The sequence below is a fragment of the Crocodylus siamensis genome, chromosome 5, assembly GCF_052110815.1.
Source record: "Crocodylus siamensis isolate JL-2025a chromosome 5, ASM5211081v1, whole genome shotgun sequence".
NCBI lineage: Eukaryota > Metazoa > Chordata > Crocodylia > Crocodylidae > Crocodylus > Crocodylus siamensis.
In genome coordinates, this window is record NC_143399.1 from 120,252,823 (window position 1) to 120,279,124 (window position 26,302).

General features: G+C 42.0%; 1 protein-coding gene across 2 annotated transcripts in view; it reads right to left on the reverse strand.

Moving 5' to 3' along the window:
* SUGCT (succinyl-CoA:glutarate-CoA transferase) overlaps window positions 1-26,302 on the reverse strand; it is a 538,710-nt gene that overhangs the window by 407,763 nt on the left and 104,645 nt on the right. The window contains exon 9 of one of the 2 annotated variants that reach the window (XM_090050065.1): window positions 13,786-13,881. The exons of the other annotated variant lie outside the window; for it this stretch is intronic. Within the exon in view, the coding sequence (XP_089906191.1) occupies window positions 13,786-13,881 (96 nt within the window). The remainder of the gene's footprint in view (window positions 1-13,785; window positions 13,882-26,302) is intronic. 2 annotated transcript variants of the gene reach the window in all.

Here is a 26,302-nt window from a genome sequence, read left to right on the forward strand (position 1 = left end):
GGGAAGGGGCTGTAACTTAGTGAGGAAACAGATGGCTAAGAGACAAGACTCCATTTAGAGGCCTGGTGATGCTCTATACTGATGCAAAGCACCAGGGCTCTCCAGAAGATGCACAATAGAGCATATACATGAGTGCAAGCAAAAAGGTGCTCTTCCAAACCTGAAATGCTAACAACCCTCTCACAGAACAGATGAGATCAGACTTAAAAAGAGGGCACCTCAGGATTTGTTTGTTGATTTTAAAGTTCTGCAATGCTTTTTGAAGTTTCTATGTATAAGAAATTCCTTTGCTAAAGAATTTTTACAGTCTCCAAAACAAATTAAAACTAAAAGGCCTAAAGTACCCACAACCTAGCTAGAGTTCTGGCAGAGCATGTGTAGGCAACTTTGGAGGCCACAGTGGTCTCTAGAGGTCTGAGGGACTGATTTCAGGATTTAGCTCAGTGGTGACATCCTACATTTCAAGGGGAACGCTGGGGGGCATGTTTTATCCACCGCTGAAGCTGCCGCCAGCTTCTGCGGGCAGTCGCCACTCGCTCCCAACCCCTCTTGCTCCTGACGGCATCTGCAGGTGGTCCCTGCTCACTAAGCCCCATGTCAACACCGCTGGTGGTGGCTGTGAGCAGTCACCACTCACCAACAACACCACCACCACTGGCAGCTGTGGGCGGACCCTGCTCGCCACCATGACACCCCCCCACAACCCACCCCCCAGTCTCAGGAGGCAGCAGTCACTCATGCTTTAGATACAGACTAGACTACCCAAGCCTAAGTGACTTGGAAGCATAAGTGACCTAGTGAAGGGTTTTGCCTCATAACCTACTGGTTACCATACAGAATGGTACTGGGCCTGGTCACAGCAATGGGTGAGAGCATTTCTGAAGATGAGGAGGCTCTGCCCAAAGCCACATCTTCTCCTTTAGAACATAGTTTCTCAACCCGTGGTACATGTAACCCTGGGGGTACACAGGCAACAGAAAACTCCCACAGCAAGGGGGTGCCACCGCTCCCCCTGCCGCCGCTGGGTTTATGTCTGGCTGCTTGCCCTCACCCCCAAGCCAGCCACAGGCTACTGCAGGAAGGGGAGAGTGGGCACACAGATACCTATGCACTCCCTGCTGACAGGCAGGTTTTTGGGTTTTTTTAGCCTACCTGGGCTTGGAGGGGGGTGGGGAGGGGGCAGCAGAACAAGAGCCCCACAGTGCAGGAGGGGCAGGGTGCTGCCCCGCTCCTTCCTGCACTGTGTGGATTGGCCTCACAACCCGACCCACCCAGGGCCCAATTCACTGCAGGCGGGAGGGCTGGCGGTGGCACTGGGCTCTTGCAGGCGGGAGGGCTCACAGTGGCACCAGGCTCTTTCAGGCACTCGGGGCAGGCTGTGGTGATGGGAGAGGAGCTGCTGCCTACCCCCACAGCACCACTGCCACTGAATGCGAGGAAAAGCCCTGTGCTGCCGCCAGCCCCTGCCTGTAGCTAGCCTGGGCTCTGGGGCAGCTGCAGCAGGCAGGCTGCAAACAGTTGCACCAGGCTCTACAGCCCCAGCATCAGCTGCATGCTGGTGGTGACTGCACACGTGCCTCAGAGCAGAGAGCAGGGATAAACCCACTCTTTGCTCTGAGGTGCACATGCAGTCGCCGGTATGAAGCGGATGCCGGGGCTGCAGAACCCGGTACAGCTGTTTGCAGTTTGTCTGCTGCAGCTGCCCAGAGCCCAGGTAGGATACAGGTGGGGGCCAGTGGCGGCACAGGACTTTTCTGGGCTGCACTGCCTCAGGACACGTCCCTACCATCTGCTTGGAGCTGTGGGATGCTGGAGCCTGGAGCAGCTTCTTTGCCAGCCCAGGCTCTGGGTAGCTGCTGCCAGCCACTGAGCCTGGGCTACTTGATGCAGGGCTTGCAGCCTCCCAGTTGCCTGCTAGGAACAGCCTGGGCTCCATGGCTGGCAGATCTGCCTAGAGCCTGGGCTGGTGGTGGTGTGCCAAACAAAATGGCCTCACATGCCATGCTCAGCACGCGTGCCCCAGGGGTTGCCGACCCCTGCCCTACAAACTTACTTCACTGCACCGCAGGCCTCTGCTTCTTCCCCAACCCCTGCTGCAGCAGCCCAGGAAGCAGCCAACATCACCTGCCTGCACTACAGCAGGTGCAGCCCAGGGGTTGGGTGGGGTGATGAGCAGAGCCCTGGAGCGAATCACATAATAGTGAATTTACCTCACATATAATTAATTTGGGGTGTAAAAACAGTCATCATATAAGAGCAAATTTGCATATAATCGAACCTGCATAAATCAAAGGAGGGAAACTGTATATGTTCCTAAAATAAGATACTTCCATCATTCATCAACCCTGCACTTGCTTGCCAGCTTTTCTGCGTCAGAACTCTCCTACTTTATGAAAAATAGAGTCCCCCATCAGTAGAGGGGAGAAAGATTGTGTTTCTCAGAGTTTAACCACATGCCTGTCTGCTGTAGTTTCCACTTTAAGTGTTTAAATTTAAGTGGGCTTGTGTGTCTGTTTTAATTTTACTGTTTACAGAGGTGTTAAAATGGATTATTTTCTTGTAAAAAGCAGGACTTCAGATTTAGAAGAAGGTAGTTCCTAGACAAATGTGCAACAAGTGCTGGAGCCAGAGGAACATGTTTCTAAAAAAAAAAAAAAAGCCTCAATAGCGAAAGCACACAATTTTTACAGGTTCATAAAGCACGTAGCTATGATACCAGTTATCTGGCTTTTGGGTTTACAACAAACTGGGGTAAACCTTCATTAGCACTTTGTGTGACTTGCAATGAGACATTGTCTAATCTTTGTATCAAGCTTTCCCTTCTGAAAAGGCACCTTCATACTAAACATCCTGATCTGAAGGAGAAATCAATAGATTTTTTCCACAAGAAAATGTGGAAGTTTGAAAAAATCCAGCACTGCTATGAACTCGTACTCTGCGCTCCCTAAACAAGGTCTACAAGCTTCATTTGAAATCGCACACATGGTGGCAAAAACGAAGAAACCACATACCATTGCTGAGAACTTTGTCATTCCTGCTGCTATTAGAATCACTGAAATCATGTTTGTCAACACAGAAGTAAATGAAATTAAAACTATCCCACATTCAAATGACACCATGACAAGAAGAATTGATGACATGGCAGAAGACATAATTAAACAAATTTCAGGAAAAAAAAATCCAAAAACAACAGTTCGCTTTACAGATTGATGACTCTACAGATGTGTCCAACAGTTAATGATGTTTGTCAGGTACACTGATGATGAAGATGAGCAAGGAATACAGGAACAAATATATGGTTGCAAAGAATTGGACACACAAACAACAAGAGAGGACATTTTTAAGATCTTAAATGATCACATTGTAAAAAATGGATTGCCATGGGAGTAGTGCATGTGAGTTGGGATATGAAGTTACAGCCTCTCTCAGAGAGATGAAATCTGAATTCTTACAGCATTTTGAAGATGAAGTATGGATTTGCAAATTAGCCTTTCTGACATTTTTGATAAAATCAGTGACTTGAACCTTCAGCTTCAGGGATACAACACAAATATATTTACCTTGCATGACCAAAGTAAGAGCTGCTAGAAAAAAGTTGAGGTTCTGGAAAAACAGAGCTTTATGTGGAAATTTTCGTTCATTTCCACAGCTCTCAGAGTTCTGTGAAGAAAATGAAATCCCTCTGAATGAAAGTGTGAAAGAAAATATTAAAGAACATTTGGTAAATTTGGAGTCAAACTTTGAACATTATTTCCCTAATGTTGAACAGCATGAAGATCCACAGAAACTGTAGATTTTGAATCCATTTAATGATGGTGCTATTGAACAAGCAGGGATTCCAGAAAGCATGAAGGAAAAATTTTTTGAGCTTTCCACAGACAGTACGTTGCAGAGAATGCGAAGAATGGAACTGGGTGACATCCCTGCATTTTGGCAGAAAATGAAATGGGAATACCCACAGCTGAGGAACATGGCTCTCACATAGCTGCTCCCATTTGCCTCAACATATTTGTGCAACACCAGTGTCTCACACTTCACTGGGCTAAAAAGTAAAATAAGAAATCATTTGTGGCCGGAAAATGATCTGATAGTAGCAATACGTAGTTTAAAACCAAGATTTGGAATGCTTATGTCATCTAAACCGGCCCAAGTTTCTCATTAAATCCAGCTCTTACAAGAACTCATTGTTTATGCTATTTTGATAAAACTAGCAAAAAGTCCAGTCCAATCCCTGATTTGTAGAACAGTTCTAGAGAAGAAGAGTATCAGTTCCAGTCACAAAGATACCCATGTTTAGAGCTTTATTAATATAAATGTTTGAGTTATATATTGTTTTTACTGTTCTATAATTTATGATTCATGTGTTACTTGGTTTCAAAAACTTGTAAAATTCAATAAAAAAGAATAAAACTTAAATTTTGAATTATTGTATGCCTATTTATGTGTGTGTGCGCCTCCATGTCTGCCTGCATGTGTGTGTGTGTCTTATCGTGTCGCTGCATGTGTCTGACTGTGTCCTTGTGTCTTTTTATCTCTGAACTACAGATCCAAACACTCCCTTCACCAACTGCCACCACAGTACTCCTGCAGACATACCCCTTTTTAGAAAAAAAGCTGCCAAAATCTTCCCTTCTCCTAAGGGCATCCCCACAATTATGGCTGCTACCTGTCCCCTCTCTCCCCCCGCTTCCCTCTCTCTCTCTTCACCCTCCCCCCTTGCCTGTCTCACTCGCTCTCTCTCACTCTCTTTTCCCCTCTCTCACCCTCTCTCTCTCTCACCCCTTTCTTTTCTCAAAACTATGGCAAAAAAATTGGCAAAAAATTCCCCAGCAGTAATCTGGTATACCACGCTTTGCACAACACTGGGTTCAGCCCTCCTAGCTTTGGGCATCACCTCTAGCCCAGGTACAAACTTGAGCACCCCAGTGTAAAAGGTAGCAACCCAACCCACACTAGATTAGACATCGGTCATATCATGGCATTATATATGCAGCCCTTCTTCCAACATATGGCAGACATTACTCTGTAAATATAAAATCCCCTGGAAAATTGAGTGTTTCATAGATTTCATAGACATTAGGGCTGGAAGGGACCTTGGGAGATCAGAGTCCAGCCCCCTGCCCAAAAGGCAGGAAGTCAGCTGGGGTCATAGGATCCCAGTAAGATAAGCATCCAATTTGCTCTTGAAGGTGTTCAATGTAGGTGCTTGAACCACCTCCGCTGGCAGACTGTTCCAGACCTTGGGGGCTCGGACAGTAAAGAAATTCTTCCTTATGTCCAGCCTGAAACGGTCTTGCAGGAGTTTGTGACCATTCGACCTCATCATTCCTTGGGGCGCTCTGGTGAACAAACGTTCCCCCAGATCCTGGTGGTCACCCCTGATAAACTTATAGGTGGCCATCAGATCACCCCTGAGCCTACGCTTTTCCAGGCTAAAGAGTCCCATGGCTCTCAGCCTGTCATCGTAAGATCTGTTTTCCTGACCTCTGATCATGCGCGTGGCTCTCCTCTGGACTCTCTCAAGCTTCTCCACATCCTTTTTGAATTCTGGAGCCCAAAACTGGATGCAGTACTCCAGCTGCGGCCTCACCAAGGCCGAGTACAAGGGGAGAATGACGTCCCGGGATTTGCTCGAGAAGCATCTATGGATGCACGCCAGCATTTTGGTCGCTTTACTAGCCGCAGCATCGCATTGCAGGCTCATGTTCATCTTGTGGTCAATGATGACCCCCAAGTCTTTTTCTTCTGTAGTGCTAACCAACGTAGCACTGCCGAGCCTATAAGGAAGCTGCAGGTTTTTCCTCCCAAATTGGAGAACCTTGCATTTTTCGGTGTTAAACACCATGAGGTTCTCGTCTGCCCATTTGCTGAGCTTGTCCAGGTCAGCCTGGATCACCCGCCTATCTTCTGGCGTGGATGCTTTGCCCCAAAGTTTGGTGTCATCGGCAAACTTGGCCAGTCCACTCCTAACTCCAATGTCCACATCATTAATGAAGATGTTGAACAGTATGGGTCCCAGGACAGAGCCTTGAGGGACCCCACTGGTTACAGGGCACCATGATGAGTGACTGCCATCAATCACAACCCTCTGGGTCCGACCACGGAGCCAATTTCCCAGCCAGCAGATCGTGGTGGAGCCAAGGCCACAACTGGGCAGTTTGGCCAAGAGGTGATCATGGGATACCAGATCAAAAGCTTTTTTGAAGTCAAGATATATGACATCAATCTCTTCTCCCTTGTCCAGGTGATAGGTCACCTGGTCATAGAAGGAAATGAGATTGGTCAAACAAGACCTACCCGCAACAAACCCGTGCTGGCTGTCCCTTAGAATTTTAGCCTGGGCCAGTCCCTCAAGGATGGCCTCCTTAATAAACTTTTCTAATAGTGTTGGGTACTTATTAAATTTTTCAGAAGTTAGGGGGTACTTGCTACTTAAAAGGTTGAGAAACACTGCTTTAGGACATCCATCTAACTTATTTAAGGACCCAACAGAAACTTTTCGACCTTTGTTGAAGGAATGCTGCGCCCTGTTAGTCCACATGGTACAGCCTTTTCTCTTGAAAAATTCTGTAGCATTGTATTCAGCTTCTGTTTATAGGGCTTTACTTAACAAGAGGTTTAACTTTCATGAAAGTCCTAAAGAACTGTTTGGTCAATACATGCCCACCAATGAGGGGTTCATCCTTCCTCCTAGAGCTATTTGCCATGAAAGGAATGGGCTGATAACAATGCTTTCATCAAAACTGAATAGAAAAAGGAAACTTAAGATTTTAAGGAGAGATCTTATGAAGGTAAAGAAACTACTTTTTATATTCCAGAAGAAACTCTTAAAGAGGTGCATAAATGAGAACGGATCTACCATTGACTTCAGGAGAGCCAGGGTTTTACCTGACCATGACTATCTGACTCTAAGAATAGGTACTTCAGCTTTCTAGCTTATCTTCAATGTCAGGTCTGACCGTCTTTCCTTCTACGCTTACTACCACCTGATAAGAAAATGTATCTGGCAAGAAACAAGGAAGTTCTGCAAATGCCCATTCATCCAAGTTTCTTTCTACTCGCAGATAGGACAAGTAAAAGGTAGGTCTTCCGCAGGAGGATATACTCTCTTAACATAATATTTCAGCCCCAACTGAACAGGTTGGGTATCCTCCACACCCTCCCAAGAGAAACCTGTGAGTAAATTAATGTAATGTGAGCAACTCCTGGAGAATGAGGTTTTTCAGTGCTCAGACGAAGAACATGGGAACTGTTTGGCCCCCACTGCACTTTAAACTGTCTACACATGAGTAATATCTGGAATAGCACAAGCCTGATAAAACTTCTGCAAGACTAAGAGGGCCTTTCCTTCATTTCTGTAATCAAGAATGATTACATGATAGTTTGATTCTAAAGAGGACTATTTCTCATCAAAATGAGAAATTAAGCTTTTGTTAAAAGAGACCATTGTTAGTCAGAAAGAGAAGTGCCTTTTAAAAGGAATTAATTTCTATAACCATTAAAAAGAAATTTTTACCCAGATAAGAAAACTTATCAAATTGTCCTAGTTTTGTTCTTTGTTGATACTAGCTCAAAGTAGCAACAACTGGGAGCATCTACATGTGCATTTTACTGCAGAGTTGATTAATTAGCTCCACATTAAAGTGTCATAGTCTACACATGCAGCACTATTAGACTGGAGTAAGCTAATTAACTCCACTATAGGATAGTACTGCCTGACAAGTACTATCCCAAAGTGGAGTTATTTAGCATGCCGCAAAGCACATGTAGACAGTGACTGGGGCTGGCTAGGAAACGAGAGAGCTACAGTGTAGGGCTGGCTGCCAGCTAGCTCCACACTGGAGCACCCTTGTGCCCAAGCTAGCCCTTCCTCAGCACGTTGAGTTCGGACAGAGCAGCTCCAGGCTGGCAGGCTGACCCCCCAGATCTTCTGCCAGGTGGGGCTGCCCTACCCCAGCTCAACATGTTGCAGTCCCAAACGCACATGTAAATGCTGTGCCCAGGAACAATAAATTGCAGCACAAACTGCACCGGAGTTCATTCAGCTGCGCTAACTGCACAGGTAGATGCACCCACTCTAAGTGCAAGTGATCCCAGGGGGACCCTGGGAAAACAGCCGAGTTCCTTAGTGAAGTAAGCATTGAAGTAAGCTTGACATTTTTCAATGGTTTATGTTACTTTGGTTGTCCTGCACATAAAAAGGAAAGCCCTTCCGAATACAAAAATAGGTCTTAAGGTAAACAAAGTTCTGCAAAGAATAGGACTTACATTTAGACTTTGGAATAGAGCGACATATAGCCTCTAGCGAGAAATGTCCCTGATAAACCCAACAATGAAGTAATCACAAGAATAGTCATAATTCTCCTGTTTGTACAGAAAACAATAACCTTGTTCTTGAGATTCAGTTCACCCAAGGAATGGAGCATCTGGTTACCAGAGAGATGCTTTCCTCTGGAAATTATTAACTCAGTAGTGATTCATGGCAGGGTTCAAACCAGAAACTTTCCTGTTTCAAGTGGCAAAGGGCTCAGGACAGATAACCCAGGAAGCGTTCTATGCTTAGACTCATCTTCCCCACTGAAATTTAAATTTTTGGCAGACTGTGAAGTCTACCTCTTTTAGTAGGCTCAATGGGCAGATGAATAAATAAAAGGTCTGATTCAAGACTGCTACTAGAATTAGCTGGTGGTTTTATGATACTGTTGAAGAGTCAGAAGGCTCATAAAATTGCTTACAGTTTTATCTGTTATTATCTGTGATCATTTTTGTAACAACAAATAATGAAGGTTGTATATCAAGATGGTATGTTAAAATTAAATTGTAAGGAATATAAATATACATCTAATTTGCTAATATAATGTTAGAGCTTTACAGGGGAGCCCTTGGAGGGCTGCGTGCTGAAGAGAGCAAGCAAAGAGAACTGTGTTGGTCACCCTGAAAAAGGACAGAAGACCTGAGGCCCCTAGAAGACATTAATTTAATCACACAATAACTTCAGAGGAATCTTAACCTGGATACCCAAAATTACACTTCCTGACATGCTAGACATTCAATATTTGGCATGGCAGAATGCGAGATTGTTGGGATCTTGAATAAAACTCCTCAGGTTACATTGTGCATCTGCTAGGGCATGCAGAGGGCTGCAGTACATGCTGGGGTATGGAAGCAATGGATCACAGCATTCCCTGTTCCCAACAGCTCGTGCCATGGGCTTTCAACAGCACATGGCTGGGGATGGGGTTGCTCTGCGATTCCTACCTGTAGGGTTTTAATGACGTGTGGCTGGAGATCGAGGAAACTTGAGGCAATCTGCATTTGCACCCAAAATCTGCAATGTTATTTGTTATTTTATGCCTGTTCAAATTATGTAAGTAAAATCCCATCTAGATTGACCTTATCTGCTCAGAAAAAGTAACAAAGCTCTTGACCTCTAAATGATATCATCTTGTCTTTGGTTTTGTTATAGGCTCATTGGCTGGCATGGAACTGGGATTTCAAAAGTGCTACAGAGCATCCTGGACAACTTTCTTTTTTTTTCTAAATAAAAAGGGCACCTAAAACAGTGCGATTTTTTGTTTTTTAAGTTTTAAAAGGGAGAAAATTTGGGATGTTAGACACTTCTATCTGATCATTAATGCAAGATTAATGCAAAAAAAACACAGCTTCACACAACAAAAAATAATTTGTACAGTTTTAACAGTTTAAAAAAAACTACGGTAACCATTTTTAAGTTAATTTACTAATATTTTCTAATCCTACCAATGGCATGACTGCCTTTTCCTTCACAAATTAAGCTTAGGTTCTTTTCATGAAATGAAACCTGTGTTTTTGAAAGGCTCCAAACATGTAACAAAGCCAAATCATGTTAAAACCCCTGGTTTGCAGCTGTGGATATAAATTTATGGTTTCATAAATCTCTAAATGTCCACATTATCTTGTCCTCATAGGGACCATTTTGGATTATAGACGGCTGGATCATTTTTATCAACATTAAATCTCACTAGCTGAAGGGATGTATACAAATTAATGCCTGGAAATTTTACATATCACTGCCTTTCTTTTTCACCTCTATGCTCTACAACCCAGTTGAGACCCAGCAGATAATTCCCACACATACTACTCCTATGTCTGTAGCTGGAAATGATCCAAGGCACTGCAGCTGAAAGCAACCTCTGAGACAGCAGCCTCACTAGCATTATTTTTGGATTTGGGAGTGCCTGGAAGTGAGAGTGGCCTAGCCTTACTCAGGAGCAGCCTTGCTAGGACAGGCTGCTGCCATATTATAAACAAGCCCCAAGTAAATCATTCATTGAACTGAACTAAAATGTAGACAAAATCTAGAGCAGAGATGCGTCTGAGAATTGCAACAATGAACACCTATATTATAGTACAATAAGGTAAATCAATAAAAACTACTGAAGAATACATTTAAAGACTGCATTTGGTGGTCAAATTATGCTGTAAATTACAATCATGTAGCCCAAGTGAACCCTGTGGAATTGCACAGATGTATTCAGTACAAAAAGTGGCCCTACAAGACCACTGATAAAGACACACCAGCCAAAATCATGACATTTCAGTATCGTAAAATAAGAATTAAAAGAGCACTTAATAAACACTGCTTAATGTATTCAACAAAGAAGTGCTGGAATATTTGGGCATTGATTAGATACAAACATACTGACTAATTATGTGCACATTTAAAAGGTTCTAATGAAATACGGCTTGCTTTGGACATTACACTGGTGTGACTGCGGTCAGAATTCTGTCACGCATAGAAATACAGATGTTGTAAATTGTTTAGATTTTGGCATTTTAAAATCCTCAACATCTGTTAGAAGGCAATCTTTCAGTTACCTAATCTGCCATGATTAAACAACATTTTGACATTTTTAAGTACCAGAGCAAACTCGACATCACTTCCAACTTGTAATTTACTGCCCGTCTGAAAACTTACACACCCCAAATTAAAAAGTCTACTGTCCTAACAAGGAAAAAATACCAATGCTTTGCTAAATGCATTTCTTTGGAGTTACAACCAAAACAAATTTTCTCAAAATAATTATTATTTGAACAAGTTATAATTTACTGGTTTATCTGAAAACATTAACACTTCAGATTCTGTATATTATTCCAGGAAGTAAAGGGTCCTGTATCTAAAAGTTTGGTTGGGAGACCACAGTCACAATCCCAGGATTCTGTTCTAAGCAACACTACTAATGACTACATAATTTTGGACAAGTCACTTTACCCCCCTGTTTGTTGGGTTAGCCTCCTATAAAAAGGATGGACTAATATTTACGTACCTTACAGTAACACTGAGAGAAACAATTAATTAACCTATCAAAGGATCTTTGTAACTGTTAGACAAAAGGTGTCACAAAAGTAAAAAGAAAGCTTTAAAAAACAAACGCTCTCATGGTTATAGAGTTGTTCACTAATAGGATATTAGTGGATAATTTCTTAAGGCACTGAAAAACCATAAACACCCCCAGCATAAATAACAAGCTCAAAAATATGGATTAAGATTGCTTATATACAAAAATCAGATATTACAAAAATCAGATTAAAAAAAACTACCGGCATTCCTTATACTTGGGATGTAATCCATGAAGTATGGCTATCACATTAGTGTTTTTCTTTTTCAATACTTCAACTGGGTTTTGGTTGTGCAAAACAAGAGCACAACCAGGGAAAGTAGATCTAGGTTCTACTTTATCTTAAGTAACCAAGGTCACTACAAAAAAGATAAAATTTCTTGACTTGTCAGGTTTGGCTCTGTTTTTAGTTTATGTAAACCAGAGTTCAGAAGAGGCTGTGTCAAAGTTTAAAGCTCTGGCCTATTTTTATAGAAATGCAGTACCTCTTACTAATTCAGTTCTGATAATATTAATAAGTTGTTTACTTTAAACATGCAACATTTCTGTTTTAAAATTTTCTGTTTACCATGGACAAATGTGGGATAAATCTCACAATTCAAGTTCACAAAGTGCACACATACAGTTTACTGCATCTACAGTCATATCCAAAATCTCACTAATCTTGTTCTTTGGGCTAAGACAGCACTGCAGGATTTTAGCTGAACCATCTGCATGATAACATGAAAGTTTCAGCAAAATTTCTGTATCCCACATTGCTGCCAGCAACAGCTTCAGAAGTCAGCTACTCATTTAGACTAGGGACAGAAGTTCCACATAAACCAGTTTAAGTGATCCAAAACTGGTTTAAAGCTGTAACAGAAAGAAGTTCAGTGCACATAAACCAGTTTCAAAATGGCCAAAACTGGTTTAAAGATAAACCTGGTTGAATGTAGTATCAGATTTAACATAACTTCAGCTGCAATGCCTTGGATCATTTGCATCAAAGTGGTTTATGCAACTTCTGTCCAAGATCCTTTCCTGGTTTAAACTTAAACCAGAGTTCCTCAGCATCCCAGCTGCTTTTCAGCCCTGGGTTGAGCTGGGCTGTTCTGCCTGCTCCAGACAACAGAGCTGGCCTCACCCCTTTGCTCGCCAGCTGGAGCAGGGGCTGGGCATGACCAGACACTGGCTGGCATGGCACCCTGACGCAAAGGCAGCAGGGAGGAGGTTTATTCCCCCCTCCCCACCTACTCCCACAAGGGGACCACAGTCAGGGCCTGCCTTGCCAGGGTATAGCAGCCCCTGTCAGGCCCACCCCCTCCACAGCCTGAAGCAAATGGGGAGAGAGAAGGGATTTCATCTCCTGCTCTGTCCCCTGTCCCACTGGCAGCAGGGATCCACCGGCCAGGGTGGAGCAGCAAAGTAGCCCGTCAGCCCTTCACCCACTCCAGTGGCATTGGAGGGAGTGTAGCCCTGCCATCCACCTGCCTCGCCACTGGCTGGGGCTGGGGCTTCCTAGCCAGTATCTTGTTGGTTTTCTGTTAATACCAAACTTTGATGAAATGGGCATATTCTTTTCATTAAATTTAGGTACAAGTTAGTATCACCATAAGAAAAATATATTTTTTTTAATTGTTAGCAAAGGGCAAAACAGAATTGCACTTAGGCACCTACATCCACTTACATGCCTAATATGTGAAAGAAAATATAGTACTTAATGTTGGGCTGTGCTCTTTATCATATGGACATACCCTCTTTGTTAACTGGCAAAGATTCTCACATAGGCCAGCCATAAGACGGCATTCTTAGAAGAGCAGCATTCTCTTGCATGCTCATTTATGTGAATAAAATGATACTATTCTAGGTGACTTTCAGGCCTTTATAAAACACCAGCAAATTCAGAATTCCTAAAAGAAAAATGCCACACTTATAGCACTGATTCTCCTTTTTGCCACACATTAACCCCTTACTCCACAGGTTACAAGCAATTCCCAAACATCAATAGGGTGCCTAGACCTCCCTAACCCTCCCTATCATTCTCTACAAAGACATAAGGTAAAACTATTGGAATTCAGGAGAAAAAGAGTTCAGTTCATAGCAAACAAAACACAAATAGTCTCTTTTAAAATTGCTGTAGTCAGTCCTTCTCTCAGGTGAAAAACAATCAAGCCATCATGCTAGCTTTACAGTCATTCAACTCCAGTGAATGCCTTTGATCTATTCCAGTGTTCTGTTACTAATCTACAGCTGATGAAGAAATATGCAAAATGCAAAATCTACAGTGAACAACAGAACCTTGTTCTAGCCAGACACAGATGTGTTACAGAATACTGTAGGTCACAGGAAGAGTAAATCATTTCCCAAACCCGTATTATACAAAACCACAGATTACCAAAGCAAAATACACCTTTTGTTATCTTCTTACCTGGTAAGGAACAATACTGCCATGAGCAGTGCCCCAGCGTTTGGCTTCCGTTTTGCAATTAAGGTAATTAGCTGCTATATGTGTAAGACATGCAACCTGAAAGAGGATGAAAAGACAGTTGTTGATATAGGACCCTTTGATATATGTTCTTATTTCTTTGATTTTATATTTTTATCCATTATATGCATTTCTGTCGGGCAGTTATGATTCATTTTTATTTTAACTCAGATTTAATACAGAATCGATATATTCAGTAACAGCACTTGCAGAAATAATGTAACAAAACAACATGTCCTATAAAACTAGAAAATGACAGTTGGCATTTCTGTAGCAGAGGGGTTCCCAAACTATGGTATGCGTGCCCCTGTGGGGTATGCAAGACAGCTCTGGGAGGTACACAAGAAATTGTGAAATGGAGGATTTAATTTTCATTATAATAATAATTGGCATTTAAGGGGTTAAAATTTAAACCATATGTTGGTAGAGGTACACAGGCAGCTGGTAAATCTGGAAAGGGTATGCAGTAAGAAAAAGTCTGGCAACCTTTGCCACAGCACATAGCATGCAATATAATGTAAAATCATGGACACAAAGATGAAACACCCTGTTTTTTGACTGTGTTAAATATTTTACAGAATAGTCAACTATGGCAATGAAATGCTCCACAACTTGCCAAAGTCAGAAAGGAAGCATGCAATAGAGCTGTGAAAAGTACCTACAATTCCTGACTCTTGATCCTGTGCTTAAATCTTTCCTCAGTCACTAGTAGATTATCTTTCCTCTTCCTTTCTCCTTCTTGTTTTACTTATACAAGCTACATTTTGGAAAATATTTCAGGATTCTCCAGCTCCATACATGATCTGCAATATTAATTAAGCAGCAGTCCTCAGTAAGTCATTTGCCATTAGAAGACAGAGAGAGTGAAAAGGTTAATTCTGTGAAAATATGGACTGCTATATTTAGTAACCACAATCTGAGGGGGTAAATCTGAAAGTAATTTGGACTTTATAACAGCAAGGATGTATCTTAGGGGGGAAAAAACCTAACATATAAAATGCGGTCATGGCTGAAAAATCAGAGGTTCTCTTGCAATTAATGGCAGATTTTCAACTAATTGGAAAACTGCAGGATGTGACTGTCTCTCCAATCCAAATAATGTATTAGATCATTATTTGCATCACAAAAATCCAAAAGTCTAATCTGTCGACCATTATTTTTTACACTAATTTGATTAAAAATATATCTCAAGTTGCTAGTAATGAGTTATGTTAACAACAAAAGTTCCCTTTAAACAATAATTATATTTTTTTCAGCGCAATATCGTGTTTTCCTAAGATTTCTCCCACAATTTGGTGCAAATTCATACTATTTACAAGTGCTTAGTGATATTTTAGTACTTTGATGGTATTTTGATGACTGCAGAAAACCTTATGCAAATAGCTAGCCAGACTACCTCTGTCAGAAACAAGTGATTCTGGGTTGTATGTACTAACAGCCCATACCCCCAAGTAACTAACTCAGATCTGAACCACTTAAAAGCCACGTGCCAGGAATTTTAGAGCATCTAGAAACAAGATGCTACATCTCTCTCTCAGCTCTCTTTTCTAGGTACCTCTTTTCCCATATGCCCTGAAAAGACAGCTAGAATTTGCCCCTCTAAATTTAAGCAGAGAACCAAGAGAATTGTCAATGTATAACCAAGGCCTCTATAATTAAGGGTACAACCAAGCTTTAATTTACAGATAGATATTTAACTCTCTCACAGGAATAACATTCCCAGCTGAAAACAATCTTGCTTAATTCTGTGGAAGACCTGTGGGTAGAATCTTGGCCCCAGTAAATGGGAGTTTTGCCATTAACTGCATTGGAGCCAGAATATCACTTTCTATTTGGCTCTCGTTTCAGCTACACAGAACAAATAATTTCCTAGTTATAGGATGTTACAAATGGCTTCTTTGGGGAAAAAAAAAAAGAACTTTTCAGTGATGTCTTGGAGTTCATTTCAGATGAATTTCACTGTTTTAAGCTGCCACCAAATTGACCTGTGTGCATGTCTGTAAAGCACTAGAACAGGGTACAATAAAGAGATTGGAAACACAAAAGGTTACTGATAACCTCCCTGCTGACTGGATCTTCACCAGGACAGCTGCTGTACAAAGATTTTTTGTGTCAGCAGCAACAGGCCACAAATCCAAGGGGAGTCAGAAATCCTATGCAGCTTAGTAAACTCTAAATGCACTTGGAGATACTAGTTACCCTCCTGAGGCCTCAGCTAAGCAAGGCACTTAGGCATATAAATAGTCCCATTAAACTCAATGGACAGCTCACATATTTAAAGTTGGATATATGCCTAAGTACATTGCTGAATCAGGGCCTGAATTACTTGAGCCTGATAATTTCAAAGGAATCTGAGGGAATTGGGCTCTCAACTCCCATGGTCTTACAGTACAAGATTTGCACCCTAACGCCTTTGAATACTGAAGCCAAAACCTTTAAGGAATATACAAATAAATTGGCTTAGAGTATAATTTAGTACTTTGATGCTACATATTTTATACATTAAGAAGAAGTGTTTATCTGGATGAGCTCTCTTGTCACTTCTGCTTCTTCAGCCATAAGATTTCAGTAGGCTTAAAAGCTATTCCCACCTTCTACCATGCTGTTTTACTGCTACATCTGTGTGATCTTTGGACTGCCTCACTTCTCCACATCTCTTTCTTCCCCTTACAAAAGTCAACCCTGACCAAAAAGAAATATTTAGTAAATCTTTCAGCATATACATTCCTTTCATATGTCTAAGTATGTAAAGAATGTGATTAAGTTGGAAGAGTGTGCTTCTTTATCTCATAGATCAAAGATAAGGCTGCTAGGAGAGCATGTGAAGTGGATTTTATCCTCTGCATTGCTGCTACCCAAATGTATCAACTGCAAGCAGGACGGCATATTTATATAGAAATAATCCTAATTAAAGTTTTCCGTATATTTTCATTCTCATTGCCTCAGCATGTGTTTTGTATCAATGTTAACTTCTGTAAGAATCTTTACTGAATGTTAAAGCTTTTTTGTAGAGCTCTGCTAAAGACACACTGTTCTTGAAGCTTCATGCACTAAGGCTAAGTACAAACAGTGAAAAATCCCAAGACAGAATTGATCCAATCTATGCAGGTTTCTCTAAGCTGGGTAGACTGGATGGGGAGCAAATGGAGGGCACGTTCACCCTTCAGTGGGAGGAGGCACACAAATGCTTGCACTGGCCAAGGCCAGAAGCCGGGGGCACTCCCACATGCCTCCCAGCGTACTGAAGACTACAGAAAGTAACCACGCATGGGCCATCCCTGATTGGCTGCCAGGCACATGCCCCCAGCCTCCCCACTGCCATGCTAGACCCCCGCACCCAGGCCCGCACCCAGGCGCAGTGTCCCAGGACAGCCCCAGAAGGGGCCGCCATGGCATGCTCCTCCCTGCTGCCACTAGCCAGGTTGCTGGGTATGCAACAGTGACTCCCTTGGGGCCCTCCACCAAAGCCTAGGGCTGGGCACAGGAGAGGAGCAATGGCAACAGCAGGGGCCCAAGGGTGTGCACCCGACAGCCCATCAGGGGTGGCCCAACTCCACAGAATGCCCCCTATAGAGCAATCTTGTCCCTGCCACCCGGTACAAGTTCCCTGGGCTGCCCAGTGCCTCTTACTAGCTAATTCTGATACCAGGTTCCAATGGGATACTCTGGGCAACCAGCACTGGGTAGCAGGGCCTATTCTTCCCTTCATGTAGCACTCCCATCCTCACCGCCTGTCACAGGCCTCCCAGGCTGCCTAGTGCAGTCTAGCACCAGCAGCAGCTGGCAAGATGTGCCAAGCAGCTCGTGGGGCTTGCACTAGATGGCAGGGATAGGAGTGCTCCATAGAAGGAAAGATGCCCAGTGTGCTGGAGGACAAGCCCCCACCCCCAGGCCAACCAGCGCATCCTACTGGGTTCTGGAAAGATGTGCTGGGCAACCTGGGAGGCCCATGCCAGGTAGCAGGGCCTGAACTTTCTCTCTATGGAGTGTTCCCATCCCCACTGCCTGGTGCAAGCCCCCCAGGCCAGCCAGCATGTCGCACCGGAGCCTGGCACCAACAACAGCTGACAAAACAGTAGCTGGTAGGCCAGGTGGCAGGCATGGGAACACTCCTTAGAAGAGGAAGGGAAGCCCCCCTGTCACATCCCTCCCCCCATGCTGGCTCAGAGCTGAGGCCAGTGTCAGAGGGCTCCCTTCCCCACCACTGCCCCTGTCCACACCTCCAGTCCAGCTGTGCAGGTAAGAGGCAAAGGTTTTCCAGTTCCAGTCTGTGACAGCCCAGAGGCAGTGCCGACCCAACAGATGAGCACCAGCTGCCCTGCAAGGGGAGCTGGGAAGCCAGAGAAGTAAGTCAATTTGCTATGGGATCTGGAGCAGAAGTTTGATAGACTAGTCTAAACTAAACTGATTAAATCAGATATTACATCCATCTAGATGTATTTCAAGTTCTATCCATCTCAGCTTCTGCCATTTTGAAACTGGTCTATGTGCACTGAACTTCTGTTGTGTTATAGGTTTAGACTGGTTTCCGTGTGGTTTGTGTGTAATTTCTGTCTCTAGCCATCAAGTAGCTGCAATAAAGCATTAGTTTTGTGAAAATATTACACAACCTTTAGATATAGACCCTGCTAGGTAGGTATTGCTAAGTCTAAAGTTATTTTCCTGAAACCTGTGGGTTTTGTTTCCTTTCTATTTTAATTAAAACCAAACCCACAACAGTAACCTTTATACCAGTAAACATTAAAGCAAATGTAATACAATGCTAGAGAGGTCTCTGTATTAATTTGCTTGCACAGACAAATCTACCTACAGTAAATGTATATTATCAAGTGTCTATACAAAAACTATTCTTTATTTCAATTCAGTAAAGGGAACAGACACACATTTACATTCCTTTGTGATATTACTATGGATGGTTAAATCACATGTTTAGTTTACTTTACTTTACACACCTACCTAAGCCAGAACAAAAAGAGAGCTACATTAAGCTCTGAAAAATTATGCTTAACAAAGACAGAATCAGACAGATGAGGAAACTGGATATTAAATGCCAGAAGGTAAGAGCAGACAGCAAAGAGAGACAGAGTTTCAAAGATTTTTTTTAAGATAGCACATCAAACAATTTATTATACTTAGCTCACTGACTCCATCAATCATGTAGGGGTAAGCTCAGTAAATACCCACAAATAACACAAAAAAAAAAGTAGTAAGTGAAAATATGAAAAAACAACAGGGACCTTTTCCTTTCTTGCCATTCCAATACAGTGTATATTTTATTTTCATTCATCTTTATCAGATTTTGATTCATATTCAAGTTCATTTGTTGTCTCTCAGCTTCTGAATTTGTAATATGCATGCAATGTGTGCATTGGCTACTTGATTTAAAGCACTGATAAAAGGTACACAATTCTTGTATGCCTTAAGTTTTATAACATCGCCTTTACAAGTGCAGCACAGACAACTTTTACAATATGCTGTGGAACCTGTTTGTTGTAAATGTGAATTTTAATTTATAGTACTGTAGAACAAAATGCCATAAATAACTCCAATGTATTGCAATGTGTAAATACTAGTAACCCTCTACTTAATATCCATTCTATGCTGAACATGTATTATTATTAACAGCAAAACCTAAAAATGGCTACAGAGGCAGATCCTTCCTCCATGACTACTCCGGAATCCAGTGACTATTGTACAACCCTGATTGTTTTGTGATTTTCCTCCCCCCCTCGAAACAAGCGTTAAGCGAAACTGCAAGTATCCGACGACCCAAGATGGTGACTGCAATTGTTTTTAATGACCGAAGATGGTGACTGTGAGCATTATAACGAAACTCATTGAGGGCTGAGTAAAATCAGGCATCAATTTCAAATGATAGCGCTAAGTGAAACAGCATTAAGCAGGGGTTGCCTATATTTGTGTAAAACACTCCTCTGGTTGGATGTAAAAACTGCTTCAGTTAGAAGAGTTTTCTCCAACATTTCGGCCACAGAATTCACAGTGGGTGCATCTACACATGATGCTACACTGCTGTAGCAATGCACTATAGCAGAGTAGTGTCCATGGGCAAAAACTGCGATGCCACAGCTATGTCTTCATAGAGATGCTCTCCCTCATTATAGTACACTGCTATTGTGATGTACTGCCTAAAAATAACTGTGCACAGCATCCATGGCGCAATATGGGCTGTTACTGCACTGTGTTTTAGTACTTCCAAAAGGAAGTACAAAATGATGGCACACTAACAATGGCGCCCAGAGAATAGGAGCAAGACTTTAAAATAACTACTACCATTTGACTGCTTCCACATATAATGCTCAATATTGTTACAATATTGTTACATGTCTAAGAGAAATGTACTCTGGCCCACAATGCTGGTTTCTCATGAAAAAGATGCTCAGCTAGTGTTGTACTGTGGCTCTAATGAATCCTGGCACTAAGGTACCTGTTTTACGCAGGAAGTACTACAGTTCATGGTGAATAACAATGTCTCTGATGGGAAAGGTTGCAGGTTTCACTATTAGGTCCACTTTTATTGTAAGAACTACATAGCAATAGGCCCAACTAAGTGTGGAAATAATCCTAACAAGGCCAGCAGAGACCTGCATACTAAAAGTTATCCACATTACGTACCTTACTGAATCAGGCCTTATTTAAAATAGTCATTCATGATCTGCAGCTGATAGTAAACAACAGACTGGCATGGTGGTGCTCAGCCTCTGGCCTCAGGGTTGAATCTGGCCCATGAAGCTTCCTATATGTCTGGAAATTTGGCAGCAGGAAAGTGGTAGTTGCTTTACTTGGTCTTAGAGCAGCAGCAATTAATGCTAGCACTGATCCTTTGCTGCTACATTTTCACATCCATAGGGAAACCAGTGTTTTAGACCAGAGAGGCTTGCCCCCTGGAGCTGTGTCCATCCTATGGGGCTTCCCACAGGACCTTGCCCCCTGGAGCTGTGTCCATCCTATGGGGCTTCCCATAGGACCTTGCCCCCTGGAGCTGTGTAATCCATCCTATGGGGCTTCCCATAGGAACTATGGGGAGCCCCGTGGACCATGAATCCACAAGCCAAATTGGGTAGCAAAGCCCAATCCTGAGGTGCAGGGGCCAGGTAGGGGCAGGAGCAGTGCAGAGCCCCCAGAACTAGATCCCAGGGGGCAGAGGTGGCAGACAGCCCTGGAGCCCAGTCCCAACAAGGTGGGGATGACAGATGCCCGTGCCACCTCCTCCTGGCTGGCACTGGACCCACAATGCCCCCACCTGGCTCCCATGTGCTGGGATTGGGCCCTAGGGCTCCACACTGTCTAGTGATCAGGCTCCAGCTGATCCTGGAAGCAGCGTGGGACCCCCCAGGGCCTGATCCTGGAAAGCGAGGGCACCATGGGGCCCAATCCAGCCCACAGATCAGCCACACCCCATTCATCTGGCCCACAGGGCCAAAAACGTGAGCAACCACTGGTCTAGATAACATACCTTTGCACTACAATAAAAAAAAAAAGAAGTAAAGGAGGGGGGAACCCCAAATGAGATTTATCATAGTAAAAAACAGACTAATACACCTGAGGAAAAACAATCTGAAACAGACACTCAGAGAAGAAAAAACCTTAAAAGAAATAACACTGACATACAGCATAGGTTATAGAAGACAACAAATCAGATATATTGTTTACAGAGTGATGACAAAGACCAAAAAAGGCAAATGCAATTTTGGGCTTTATGAACAAAGGCATTAAGGCACAGCAAGAATTCTCTAGAATTCACATGGAATACTGTATTTATTTCTGGGCATCTCAGCACAGAAGAGTAATAAATTACAGAAAAATCAGTGGAAAAGCAATAAAAAAAAAATGTTCTGGAAGGACTGATTTATGAATGAAGATTTAGATACTCAGAGCTTGTGTAAGTGATTGCTCAACAGAGACATGGCAACTGCTTACAAGTGCATGAGACGCAGAAGCACCAAGGGTGGAGATCACCTCCTTAAAATAGTACAAAAGGATTAACAACCACAGAGATTAGTTGGATTTATGGGAGCAACAGCATTAAAACTGGGATTTTACAAGGAGGCTAAGTGAGTTTGGCACTCAACTCCCATTGAGAGTCATGAGTATTTAGATTCGTTATCTCCCTTAGTCACCCTTGAAATCCCAGCATAAAATTTAAAAGGTCAGATTTCAGGTAAAAAAGAATTAGGAAAAACACTCCTGATCATACCACCTTAGTGGAGTGATTTTCTAATGGATTTGAGGGAAATGCACATCTTTAGCACACACAAAACTAGACTGGACAAAAAACTAGAAATTCTAAATAGCACAAAGGTCACCTCCTTCTATTATATTTCCTATGAAACTACACTTAAATTTGTTACCAAAAAAAATCAAGTGAAAAAGAAACTGGTGAATAAAATGTACAGCAAAAACACATTTAAAACGGTTGAAAAAAAAACACAGCAAAAAATGTAAATGTATAACAGTCTGTAAAAATTTTACATATCCAGTAGTACCATCAGAATGGAGATGCCTATTCTTCACAGGGTCTCATCTATCTAATGCACTGTCATTTAAGCATAACACAGAAAGTCAAACTTGGTAAGCAGTCTTCACTTCAAAATCTGTAGCTTTTAAATCTTTCAAGTTACCTAACCAAAGCTTTTTATTACTTAATTTCATTATTGCAATGGTTTCTGATTGCTGGTTTGACATGACTACCAAGTTTCATTAAATGAAACTAAACTAATTAATTTCAAATGAGCTTTGCCCAACACAAGGATATGCAACATCTTTATTTATTTTAGGAAATAAATTCTCCATTCAAAATCTTGATAGGTATGAAGCAGTAATAGTGTTATTTTCAGAAGATTTAGGCAAAGGTATTATTGGAACCACAAAATAATTCACGTTTCAGCTGAATTTTAGAGTTAAGAGTCATATAGGGATGGCATAAATGAATCAGTAGAGTGTATACTCTTTATCCTAAATGACATCCAATAAACTATGTTGAGGTTGCACAAGTACCCAAAACATTAGGAAATGCTTTCCTGTGAATTACTACACAGCCTCACTCCAATAATCACATCATTGTCCATGGGATACCAGCCACATTCAATTAATATTTCTTTTTAGCCTTATTCAGTGTGTGGCCCCAAGCACCACTCTTCCTGTGTACCTATGTATCTTTTCTGCACCTGTCCACCAAAACCTCCAATACCAGCTCCTGTCTCATCCCAACTGGTTTCTGTACCGTGTGCTCTTCCTAAAAGGCACATCCCTTAAAATAGGGTGACTCATCTACCAAATGTCAAGTCCCTGATCCAAAGCATGAAGACACTAGTGTTTCTCAACAAAACACGTCTTAAAAAAACTATCATATTTTCCCCTAACTGTATTCCTGGAAACAGCTGAAACTGTCAAAACAAATCAGCTTTCAGCAGTTCCCCAACATGGAAAATTTCAGTTAAAATGGTTAAAGTTTGGCAAAGTTATAAACAACTGAAAACAGGACCTCATAATGAGAAGTGTCGGGCAACTATGGAGTGGAGTGTTAGCTCCGCCTATAATGAATTGTTTAAAGATCCATCTTCTCTGAAACAAAGTCATCAGCTAAAATATTAAAAATGTTCCTGCCTTCATTTTTATAATTTCAGCAAATACAAATCAAGTGCTTCTCTCAATATAACATTTTTCTTGTTAATTTTATATTCAAATAGCCAGTATATTGTCTTATTAAAACTATTTTCCCATCTTATTTTCAAACAATAAAAGTTTTCCAACAAAATGCCACATTTTTCACATATAACCCATACTTTTCCCCCCAAAAAACATCTGGGGAAAATTGGAGTGCGCATTATATGTGACGAAAAAAGTCCCCACAGATCCAGAAATTTGGCTGGTAGTAGGGAGCCAGGAGGAGATTGAGTGGTGGGAATATTAATACTGCCACTGCTCCCCACCCCTGCAACCTAATTTCTTGACCTGTAGAGAGACCCCGCTCCCCCTCTCCAGCTACTACCATATTTACTCAAATATACAAGACTACCTCAGATATAAGAGAACAGCCCAATAATTAAATTCTCTATATAGAAAATGTATAAATTTGTTATAATCTCCCAAGCGTAGCATCTAATTACTGGATGCTTGCCTTTAATTTGTTCCCTTCCCACTGCTATAGCAGAGAAAATAAATGGGACGGGAGGCCCTTTTGCCCTCTATCCCTCCAGTTTCTTCCCCCTGCAGCCCCTTCTGCCCATCCTTACTGACCTTGAAATAAACATAACTGTAGGAATCTGAATATTGTATGCAAATACTTTGTTCATCCAGAATTGATGAAGTTCACCTTTTCTTGAAACTGCTACAAGTTTTAGCACAGGTACTCCATTTTTAAACAGTACTTTTGTACCTACTTATATACAGTACAAACTATGTATGATATTAGTCCAAAGCCAAGAAGGTCATGATTCATACAGTTGATTGGACTAGGCCCCAGAAGAGTCAACAGCATTTCAAGCCATAGCAACCTCATAGCTCAGCACTGGTCACTATGTATGTATACTCCAGATACCCTCCACAAAGGATCTATGTGCTAATTAACCCCCACTGATGACTGGAACTGGGTGTTCTTGTCATGAGTCCTAGGATCCTATAAACATTTATACAAACATGAATGAGTTGCAGGGCAACTTGGTCCAGCTCCACCTCATGGAGATCGGGACCACACTAACCATATGTGACAGGCTGAGAGAAGGGGTGACAGGAGGATTCTGGATGAATTGCTGGAGCACTGTTTGGTGGTGTTTTCCAAACATTTAAGGCTAGTCAAGAAAAAGATGGATAGAAATGGGAAAGGAAGGCACAGCTTAGCTGTGGGAGTGACGACAAAGTCAAGATGCATGCAAAAGAAAAGTCAGTGCTTAGAAGGACTGGCTACAATGGGCACTACCATATATCTTAGTCAGACAGGCTGCACTAACTGTAGTTAGTGCACTAACTGCACTTGTGGTAGGTTCCCATTAGAATATTTGCCCAATATGGGCCATGTGTTTTATAGTCATGTTCAGTGTTGGCTGCACTGAATCAGCTTCATAGTTGGTTTCCATTACTGAGCACATGCTGCTTTTGGCAGCAGTTTATTGATAGACATTGTATTTCATGAGGTTTCCTTGTATGCCAATGTAAGACAAGGAGCTTTTCCCCCCCATGCTGACTGGGGAAAAATACCTCATCTTATATTCGAGTAAATATAGTATGTTTAATAACAGACTGTGGGCATACCACTGCAAGCAAAAAGCAGCACACAGAGTTGCACATACCAAGTTGCAAACACTTGGCTGCCAGGGATGGTTAAGTTTAAGTGGTTAAGTTAAACTTAAGCATGTGGTTAACAGAATTTGTATACGGTAAAGAGCAGACAAACAGAATTTACATGAGCAAAAACTACCACCTGCAGGTATATGCATTAAAATTTCTTTAATTACTCATCTTACTATTATTTGTCTTACAGAAGTACCTGAAGGCCCTGATAAGGGTCCCACTTTGTTCCTGCTGTAGACCCACATAAGACTACACCAGACAATGAGCCAAAGAAGTTATAAGCCTGTTTTTTTTACATGCAAAAATGACCTCTACTGAGACCCTTTCACATTTGGCCCTGGTTTTAGAAACCATACCATTTACATTAGGTAATATATACATTGAGCCATATTCTTTGGCACCCAAGTCACTTCTTAAAACTAGGACATGGATGCCCAAGTCATCTAAGTGTTCTTGAAAATTTTAAACTTTGTTTCATTTTTTTCCCTCCTTCCTGTGTCTTTTCTCATCATTGATGCTTGCATGACAACAGACTCTTTCTTAAGAGCTTGTCTGTTCCCATCAGTTATTCTTAAAATGAAATTATTTTTTCTTAATGAGGAATACCACATCTCCAAAATCTTTTAAGTACTTCCTGCAATGTGTCGTATGTCCAAGTGGTGCCTGGGGAATGTTAGAATTCCTCACCATTGCTGTCATAGCTGTATCACCACTGGTGGTAGCACAATTGTGAGCAGGTGTAGAGATGGGGCTTCCAGTGCCCAATGGTGTTTTAAACACTGCCTCTTTCCAATCCACTCCAAATACATGTACACAACAAAGCTTAAAATGTGTGCAGCTGGCTGGAGCCCAGTCGACAAGAGAACTCCCATGCTGCTTATATAAGATAAGCTAAACATTGTAGCAAGAGTGGACATTTTTAGAGAAAAAAATTCCTAGTGCATGGGGACTTGGTTTGCTCATAACTATACAATCATCCTCTTCAAAAGTAAAAGTCTTATTTGGAAACAATCATCCCTAGCAATAAAAAGGAAATCTAGAGAGAATCTGGATACTACTGTCTAGTGATTTAGTGACAGGATTGGTCCTGGGAGGGAAAGTGGAAGGTGTTCAGCCAAAAATGATCCTTGTAGGAGTTTCATACTTGCTGGTG